Source organism: Anguilla anguilla, chromosome 7 (assembly GCF_013347855.1).
Source record: "Anguilla anguilla isolate fAngAng1 chromosome 7, fAngAng1.pri, whole genome shotgun sequence".
NCBI lineage: Eukaryota > Metazoa > Chordata > Actinopteri > Anguilliformes > Anguillidae > Anguilla > Anguilla anguilla.
In genome coordinates this window covers 40,395,374-40,405,453 of record NC_049207.1, presented here as the reverse complement: position 1 = coordinate 40,405,453, position 10,080 = coordinate 40,395,374, and the positions used below count along the sequence as shown (strand labels likewise).

At 43.9% G+C, this 10,080-nt stretch overlaps 1 protein-coding gene across 2 annotated transcripts; it reads left to right on the top strand.

Moving 5' to 3' along the window:
• The first annotated feature begins 273 nt into the window (after positions 1-273).
• LOC118231012 (nocturnin-like) lies at positions 274-9,935 on the top strand. 2 transcript variants are annotated; one of them, XM_035424404.1, is made up of 3 exons: positions 274-717; positions 7,081-7,341; positions 8,169-9,935. In XM_035424404.1, the coding sequence occupies exons 1-3, from the start codon at positions 507-509 to the stop codon at positions 9,023-9,025; spliced, it is 1,329 nt and encodes a 442-aa protein (XP_035280295.1). In that variant the 5' UTR covers positions 274-506; the 3' UTR covers positions 9,026-9,935. The 2 variants fall into 2 exon arrangements, with proteins under 2 accessions (XP_035280295.1, XP_035280296.1); XM_035424405.1 differs by lacking the exon at positions 274-717 and adding an exon at positions 5,750-5,930.
• Positions 9,936-10,080: the final 145 nt, after the last annotated feature.

Here is a 10,080-nt window from a genome sequence, read left to right as displayed (position 1 = left end):
GGTGGACCACGCAACATGGTTGATAAACTTTAACCTTTTCACAGATACCGATCCATTCAGCATTGAAATAGGGGGTACTGTACAAGTAATGTTTATTTATATCCTATAAATGTTGTTGTTGTATATGTTTAACTTCAGATAAGTGCATATGGAATGTATAACCGTAACAATAAATATATACACTGTTATGCATAACCACATACAAGTTTTCTTAGCTCCATCTCCACAAGAGCCCCCCTGTCAACGAGCCACGCAGTGGTACCTTCCCAGCGGTGTCACGTCCTAGAATGATGAAATCGTTTTGCCGGCCGGTGTGTGTGGGGTGTGAACTTTATCTGAGAAGACTGAGGTGTAGAAGTGTTTCGTAGTTAAAAAACTTGGAGAAATCGGATGTCTTCTTAATATAAATCAGTTTTTATACTTATTTTCAGGAGTAGCTTGTTAGCTACACAAACTGAACTGATAACTGCGCTTCATAGCTGATTGTAACTCAAACGAGGAACGGGATGTATTCGTCAACTGCTCGACTGTGTTCTACCCTAATACAAAGAGACCTGCCCGCATTATGTGTGTCCAAGTTGGGGTCACCAGTTAAAAATCCACTGAAGAAACGATCCTCGCCGGCTTCTCTGTATCACCACTCCTTCCTGGACAGCCGGATCAGCAAGCCGGTTCCGACGAAAGCAGCATCGCGAAGTTTGGTGTGCTCTAGCACAGGTGAGGTTTCGAGAAATGTGTTATAATATGATAGATAGTTGGTGAGGTTTTTTCTCCTCTCCAGTTTATCTTGTCTCACTGTTCTTACGGTGGACGAACAATGTTTTTTTTTAGCCGTCTGCCGAATATTTAAGTCCTAATTTCCATTGATGCCATTTTTGAATCTTCTAAGCGAGCTCTTCCTCGGGAAACTACCATAGGCTAGGTGTTCCACTTAGCCTAACTAGTTTCGATCATTGCAGTTCTGTTAATGTCTTTATATTACTATGAACTTGGTTCTACAATAAATGTTCAGAGTAGCGACTTCAGTGACAGCAACATCCAGAAAATGGATAAAGAACGAATGCACTACTGAAATGCATATACTGATGTGTGACAGGTCATTAGTCATTTTGGCCGACTGCATATGTAGGACTTATGGTTGAGAGGGATCCTGGCAAGTCATTGCTTTAGATTTACATGAGCATTACATTGTAAAATGTAACAGTCGTGTTACCAACTTGGTGCCTTCTGAGTCATTTAGGCGCTCTAAATTAACTTGAACTGAAATATAAAGAGCGTCTAACAAAATACTTTTTGTTCTTTACTAAATTGTCAGTTCGTGTGTTTTCAGTATCGGATGGAAAATAAGCTTTCTCAAGTGCTTTTTGTCATGTGTTTCTTATGTAAAAATGACTCAGAATCTCTACATGCCCATCATTATAAAGCGTAACTTGTCAATTTGCTTTGCAAGGAGAATTTCAACAAATCACCTATTGTGATTTATTATCTTGTTGATCTTCCACATATATGTTCATGCCATATTATGTAACGTATTCCAGTGCAAACCAGTCTTGGTCATCAATTAAACTGAACCCAGCAAACTGATTAATTTATCTAGATCAGTCACACTGGCTTAAAGCCCACTTGTATTACATAGCACAAGATCTACTTAACCTGTTTGCTGTTCACCTAATTAAATTAATTTAATTATGGTAAGCAGTAGACTGGTAGTGTAGCATTGCAGTGAGATCCAGTCCGGTGTCTCAAAGAGTGACAGAATTGCTAACATCTGTTTTCATACCATATACATATTCCACCCCATAAATGTGTGACTTATATTACAGGTTAATCTTCCTGTCACCAACACCCTGATTTGTCTCCTTCAGTATAGAGTTGACTATGAACACCAATCGAGGGGCCCCAAGTTAGTTTTTTTTTCTATAAATGGAACCAGGCCAGGGGTAGGGGAGTAGAGCTCTAGGCATCTGTCAGAGGGCTGTTTCCCCCTATCCAGCGATAGGAGAAATTGGGACCACATCTCTGCTACACCCTGGCAACTTGCCTTTAACAAGATTAGCTGTTGCAGTAGTGTAGTGTTAGTTGTGTAACTGCATTAAGGGTGGTGGCTGGTAGCTTTAATGAGAATGTATCCAAAGAGTGATAAAAATAGCAATGGCCTGCTTTTATTTCCAAAGAGGAGCAGGCAAGAGGAACTTGTAAAAATTGCAACCTTATTTTCAAAATAATGTGACCTATTTTTAAGGAAATGTTTTGAGCGGCTATGCTGAAATGTGACATGGGGCATGGCTTGTGAAGGGTTTTTCCTGTATGTAACAGGCTTTACTGGTAACACCTAATTAATGAAAACCTTGTTAGCTCCTGTCTAAATCCTACTTGCACTGCCTTGTACCAATGTTCTAATATGTTCTAATGACAAACATGCTGAAAAACCCGAATCGGATACAAATGGTTATGAGTGAGGATTCATGAAGCCTGTACTGAGTGGGACTACAGTGAGTCACTGACATATTTTAATTAACCAGAAGCTCTCCACAGAAAAGGCAGTGACTCAAATCTATGACTCAATTAGGCTATGTCATGTAGTACAGATTACAGGCATTTAGCAGATGTTTTTATCCAAAGCGACTTACACAACTTTTACATTGCATCCATTAGTAGTAGCTCTGCCCATTTTGTGTCCACACCTTTATACTAATATTACATGTAGCCATTTCACAGGTGCTCTTAGCCAGGGCAACTTGCATATTGCATGCAAAAAGGTTTCAAAAAGAACTGTGTCAATGCCTAGTTATTGGTGTCACGGCTGATTAGTGGCATCACATGAACCTACAACATGATGTTAACTGCCATAGTAGGAGCACAAGGTAATCCGAGGATATAGGCTAAGTAGCACGAGGGAATTTGAATGTGTACTGCTAAATGTAGTGTAGGTATGCCGAGGGGTTTTCAAACCAGAATGAGCACTCAGCAGTTCAGGAGAGAGACCAGTTAGTTGAGCCAAAGTGGAAAGTTAGCAGGTTAGTTGTCAGGGGTACGGTAAAACATAGGTGCCCACTGGCCTGCCTGACTGTTGTGAGGACCTCGTGTAGCCACTGAAGAGGGAAGAGGTGCAACCAGTGCGAAGGACACTTTTGGGTAGGAATGGCTAGGCATTAAGATGTTGCATGTGAGTGGACTGGTCTGGCAGTGGTGCAGTATTTGATAACAGATTGCAGGTAAGAGAGTGCTTTTCCTCTTGCTGCCCCATAAGCTGGTGCCACAGTTAAGTATTTTATTGAGGCCATAATTGGTAACCAGTGGAGTGAGTTTAGGAGAGACGCAACATTCAGGTATTTTAACGAATTATAAAGATGAGCAGCAGCATTCTGAATGACCTGGAGATACCTTGGGGGATTCAGGCAGTGAGACGAGCAAGGAAAGAGTTGCAGGAATCCAGTTGGGTCTGTTACTAGGGCTAGGGCTAGGTCGAATAATATGAAATATAAGAATAAAAAATAAAATATTTGCTAAATTACCTTTATTATCCCTCATTGCTGTGTACATTATTAAACCCTTGGAATGCAGAAACTGAACACACCTGGGCACAAAGATATTGGTAGTAATATAACACCTGCTTATATGAATAAGTCCCCACCCCCCTGTCTATGACCCAGTCTATGGCTGCCAGTATATCAGTGGACAGAATACCAGTACACATCATCTGATCGATTGATGTCAAACAGTCACACCAGAAAATCGGTGAAATGGTCTTTGATAAAAATAAACATGTTTGGAAAATATCCTAGTGAGATGAGCAACCTTATGAGTGAAAGTGGAGGGGGGGGGGGGAGCAGCATTGTCAGAAAATGAGAATTCTTGATTTACGATTCAGGTGATTATCAGTGGACTTCAGTGAAGAAGTGGTAATTGAAAGCAGTATCTTCAAAAGACAAACAGAATGAGAATGCAAAGTCTAGAATGCCTTTGTGGGAGGGAAAAAAATGCTAAGGTTAGAATGACAACTACCAAATGTCTGCATACAAAATGAACAGAGTGGGCCTTTCTTTCTGTGAAGTTGTGTTCTGCGGGATAAACTAAGTTAGAGAAAGCACTTATGAATCCTCACTGCCCATATAAAAACAAGTGGCTCCTTCCAGTTTAATGCAGTAATTGGTCAAATCTACGGCACCGCGCCGAGGACTGTGTCAGACACTGCGCGACCTCGAATGTTCAAAGTGACCCATTGTCTCCACGTGACAAACGGGACATTGGCCCATTCACTGACACTCTGGCACAGTCCCCGGCCCAGTCACGTCCGCGCCGCTCGAAAATTCCAACGTCTCTGAAACTGACCCCCTTTCTCTTTGCCCCTCCAAGCGATTGGTCCCCCTGGCCTTTGCTAAGAGGGTAAGAGGCTTTGTTCGTGTCAACAAGGGACCTTTATTTTGTCATTCGTTGGAGCTGCGTGAAACCCAACAGCTGGTTTTGCTCTTCCTCTGTGGTGTTTGCCATTTGCAAGCTACTTATGTCCAGTTCATCTACACTCCTCTGAAAATGTAAGTAAAATGCTTGCTGTACCATACAGATATTCTGAAAGGTGTAGTTGTGAAACTTTTCAGTAATAACTTCATGAAATTATTATGTCAGCATTCCCAGGGCACATGTTTTTTCCCCCATGCTAGCTACTGTCCCAGAGGAGGAGCCATGAATGTTTCCTAGGTAGGTTGGGTAGCTAGGCAGCAGGCAAATTAAGGACACGTTACCAACTGGCAATGTAATCAGCTAAGAATTCCCGAAAGGTCCAGCTTGCCAAGGATATATTAACCCTAGCAGCAATCTATATTCTGCTGATATGCAACCTGATTGCATATTGGATTGAAGAGCAATGTAATGGTATGCAACTGATTTTTTTTTTTTAGTCTACTCAAGAGCCTGTTTCAGTCAAGACCTTGATAAGTAGAATCCGGTGTCTTTTTTGGATTAGATTGGACACCCCTGGTATAATGTGCTGTGATGGAAATGATTAGCCAGCTATGTGACTTGTATTTAGGTGAAGTAACCTACAACTTGTAAACGGCTTTTGTAGGCCTACAAGCACAGCAGTTCATTTAGGCATATGGCTTTAAAGTTTTAACTTTAAAACCTATACAACATGATTATACTTGAAATAGGAAATAATTCATTTTAAAATATACCTTTACTCTCACTGAAATTCAAGAAATACTCCAGGTCTTTGATCAGCTAAATTGGTATCCCATGTACACATTGATTGTACATTTGGAAATGGGGTGAAATATAAAACACTGCCTTTCAGGCAATTGCCAGCCACCAGTAGCAGTTTTTATTGGCTGACTTAGGTTAAGTTTAAGCTGTCTAGGCAGGTAGAGTAAAACCGAGGGTCGCCTAATGAGCTATTTTTTCCACCCTCTGGATCTTATGGTCGCTGATCCTTGTCAACCATTCATTGTAGTGGGGATATCATTATGGGGCTTTCTTGATACGTAACTATTTGCGTTGCAGTGGATCCAATTCGGCATTCCAGCAAAGAGCACTATACAATAAAATACCGTGCATGAGCCTTGGAATTCTGACGTAACGCAGTGCAAAAATATATATGGACACATTTAATTCCCCTTTCCAAACGAAATTATTATTTTAAAATTCGGGAACTATGAGAGAATGCCGTCTTCCCCATAATCTTTAACACATGCGCGTAGTAGTTCTACCGCCATGCAGTAGGTGGTGCTGTCCCCATGCGTGAGCATTTTGTTGTCCTTGACCGAAGAGGTTTTAATGTGCGCATTTGCGCAATCCTCAGTATATGGCAATCATCCACAGAACGACTGTTCTTAAGGTGTGACAAGGTTACACTTCTGCAATTACTCCTGTACTGCTGATCCAGCGAGAGCTGTATGTTAGAGTGAATTTTCAGATCTTTACGCGTCTTGTCGGTAAGGCTCTATGATTTCTTCATGCGAGACGTTACCTAGTTTAACTTGGTATAGGACTATTACGTTTGTTAGGAAACTTGTATTGAACTCTATATTCGGTCCTGCGTATATCTAACTGGATTGCTCAACCACAAATAACATTTTATTAATAATGAATAAATTAAGCGCGTTAACTACATTTGTGTACTCAACGTTTTTGGTTTGACAGTAGCAGACACGACATGAATGTCAGTGCATTAGAATCTTACACTACGATGTTGTAGTCATGGCAGTGTTATTCCAAGCGTCTGGTGTCAATCAAAATACAGTTTGGTTCCTCAAAACGACAGTTAGCCGTTATCTGTAGAGTAGTCCTGCAGCCTTCTGTACTGTGATGCGTTTGTTGTTAGGGTGCAACTTGTTATGAAATTGTCATGTGTAGCAATGGGTTTTGAGCTTGTATTTATTTCAGCCCTTTAGCCCGTTTTCCAAAGCAAAAAAGTTAAAAAGCTGGAAAAAAAATCTTACTATGTAGAACTGAGTTCCATAACCAGGTGCAGCCTAATACTTGTAAATTATATCCAAGTGTTTATTAAATAGAAATGAATAAACCGTTTTAGATGTTAATGTTTTGTTTTTTTTTTTGTTGTTTTTTTTTGCTAATGTTTGTTTGGACAAAATGCTAATTCTCTGTCAAAATGTTATTTTTAACATGGTCAACATTAAGGAATTCTGTCAGTGTGCCAGAGCTGTGCCTGCAAGTCATTGGTTCCCGACTCAATTAAAAAAAAACTGATTTGGATTTAGTGTGAAAAGATGTTACCCTCCGTCATGTACCGGAGCTTGAGTTATCTTGGCTTCGAGAGAGCGCCACAAAGTTCTTATCACATTACTGTGGTTGTTCCCTGTTCCTGGAGATCTGCCATCACTTTTTTCACCCCAGCCCTAACAAAGCACACAGGTGGAGATCTTGTTGAGCTGCTAAGTAGTAGAATCAGGTGTGCCAAATTAAGGTTGAAATGAAAACCTAAAGGACTGTACATCTCCAGGAACACGGTTGGGAACAACTGTTGTACTGTAATGCGTGTAGTATATGGCGTTATGCCTCCGGGTTATAATATCACACGACAACACGTGCACGAATATCCCTGAGCCATGATTGTCTTCACAGCTTATTCCATGGGCGGCAGCACCAGCCGGCTGTACAGTGCCCTGGCCCTGCCCCTGAGGAGCGCCCCCCCGGCCGGGGCGGAGCCCCGCGCGGAGCCCGGGGCCGGGGAGGAGCCCGCCGACCCTGAAGCGCTGCTGAAGGAGTGCGAGGAGGCGCTGCGGAACCGCCCCGCCCGGCTCCACCGCGACTTCGTCTTCCCCGACGGCGACGCCCCCCTGAGCCCACCCATCCGGGTCATGCAGTGGAACATCCTCGCCCAGGGTACGGTCAGGGTTCAGAAATCAGCACCGCAGTTTAAACGGCCCGTCCTCTCTCTTCTTTGTCCCCCCCCCTCTGAACTCAAAAAGACATTGAGGACCATGTTGATGGTCCTATCAAGAGGCTATATACAGCTCTGGGGGGAAAAAACTGAAACCATGTCAAATTTTCAGCTTCATAGTTTATGGGTATGCACATGTGTAAAATCCAACTTTTGATATTTGTTTTTGAACTATTGACCACATTTGATTTTAATTGCATTACAAACAAAAATGTTGTAATTCGGAATATTTCTTTGGAGAAAATGACAACTGGGGGGTGTTTCACAAACAGGATTACTGAGTTAGCCGGATAACTACGTAAACTCTGTAAACCTGGAACAGCTCTTTTTACTTCAGTCTGTCTTCCAGATTTGGGAGGGTTCTGGGTTTTACTCCGAGACGTTATCCAGCTGACTCAGTAATCCTGCTTCGAGTCTAAATACAAAACATACAAAATGTTGTTATACATTGAATAATGCAAACTAAACAGTTTATACCCTTAAAAACAGAATGTTTTTGCTTAGGAAGGGTACAACAAACAAGTATTTGGCAGAGTCACACAGATTCTTCACAAAAATATGGGGTGGTCTCAGTTTTTTCCCAGAGTAAATGAAGGAACCCCATAGAGTTGGGGAGCTGGTAATGTGGAAACCTGGCCTCATTGGCCAGTACTACTGTGGACCACAAATCAAAAGCATGTTCTAGTGGGATTGTCCTTGTACTAATCAGAGCTGGGTCATATTCGAATGGCTGACATTTGATCTCTTTGTGTGCCCCCCCCCCCCCCAGCTCTCGGCGAGGGCAAGGACGATTTTGTGGAGTGCCCTCTGGACGCCCTCAACTGGGCGGAGCGCAAGTACCTCATCCTGGAGGAGATCCTGACCTACCGGCCCGACATCCTGTGCCTGCAGGAGGTGGACCACTACTTCGACACCTTCCAGCCGGTCCTGGGCAGCCTGGGCTACCACGGCACCTTCTGCCCCAAGCCGTGGTCCCCCTGCCTGGACGTGGAGCGCAACAACGGGCCGGACGGCTGCGCCCTCTTCTTCCGCCGCGACCGCTTCCTGCTGCAGGACAGCGCCTGCCTCCGCCTGAGCGCCCAGGCCCTGGAGACCAACCAGGTGGCCATCGTCCAGACGCTGCGGTGCCGGGCCACGGGGCGCCCCCTGCGGGCGGCCGTCACGCACCTGAAGGCGCGGAGCGGGTGGGAGGGCCTGCGCAGCGCCCAGGGCTCGGACCTGCTGAGGAGCCTGCGGGAGGCGGGCGGGGGCGGGGACGACGGGGGCGGCGGCGACGGAGCCCCCCTCCTGGTGTGCGGCGACTTCAACGCCGAGCCCGGCGAGGACGTGTACCGCCTCTTCTCCACCTCGGGCCTGGGCCTGGACAGCGCCTACAAGCGCCTGAGCGCCGACGGGCGCTCGGAGCCGCCCTACACCACCTGGAAGATCCGCCCGTCCGGCGAGAGCCGCCACACGCTGGACTACATCTGGTACTCGCGCCGCGGCCTCCGCGTGGACTCGGTCCTGGACCTGCCCAGCGAGGAGCAGATCGGCCCGGGCCGCCTGCCCTCCTACAGCTACCCCTCGGACCACCTCTCCCTGGTCTGCGACGTCCGTTTCCAGGACGACCCCGACCGGCTCCAATAAGCCCCTCCCTCAAAAAAAACAACGCGAACGCGCGTTTTTAATCCTGAGCGTACACGTTATAAATATATACTGCATATATTTTGAAACGTATCGGTTGTTCCCGCTTTCATAGATTTCATTCTGTGCATTGTCAAATGTATATTACCAAAGATATTCCGTAATTTATGAAGGTGGAAATAATTTATTTTTTTATAGATGCTGTGCATTTTATTTTTCTTGCATATTCCTTGCATTTTGGATCATGAATTAAATTTACATGTGTTTTTAATGACCACTTAAGGGAGTGGTCTTGTGCCTGCACGCACATTTTAGATTTAATTTATTTAATAGTTTTTATTGCACTTTGTCACAACTGGATAAATCGAGTCTTAATGAATTCGCAAAAAGACCGTTTTATCCACCAATGCCTGAGCATGTTTACAAATTTAAAATCAATGACTAGGCATGGTGTGGATGAATGGCGGTTTGCGGGTAGGCATAGTGTAGATGAATGGTGGTTTGTGGGTGGGCACAGTGTGGATGAATGGTGGTTTGTGGGTGGGCAGTGTGGATGAATGGCAGTTTGGGTGGGGTCTCTGAGACCACACCCCAGAAAGTTGTTTGTGTGAATTTAATGGTAATGATTATTTTATTTTTTTTGTTTCTGTGCTTTCTTTTCAGTCTAGTATATTTTCTTCAATTATTTGGTGGTTCAAACATTTGTAACCTGTTTCAACGACTGACTAGCAGGTTCGCACATTTTTCTATTTATTGCGCACATGCATTTTTGTTTATGTTTGGATAAACGATGCAATATTTACCACCCAATGAACTAGTGATACCACCCATCTTTGGACCCACTGCTTATTTTTAATATTAGAATAAGGTGTGTTGTCTGTTTCCTGAAATTAAAACCATCAATGGGAAAAGCTTTGAGTTTGATTCTTTACCAACCAAGTACAGAATTTTGAGGCTGAAGATGATGCGTATGCCATTATTGGCTGAATCATTCCATCCAATCAGCATCAGACCTCGTCAGAACACACGAGCACGTCTCGGCCTTTGCCAAGGTAACG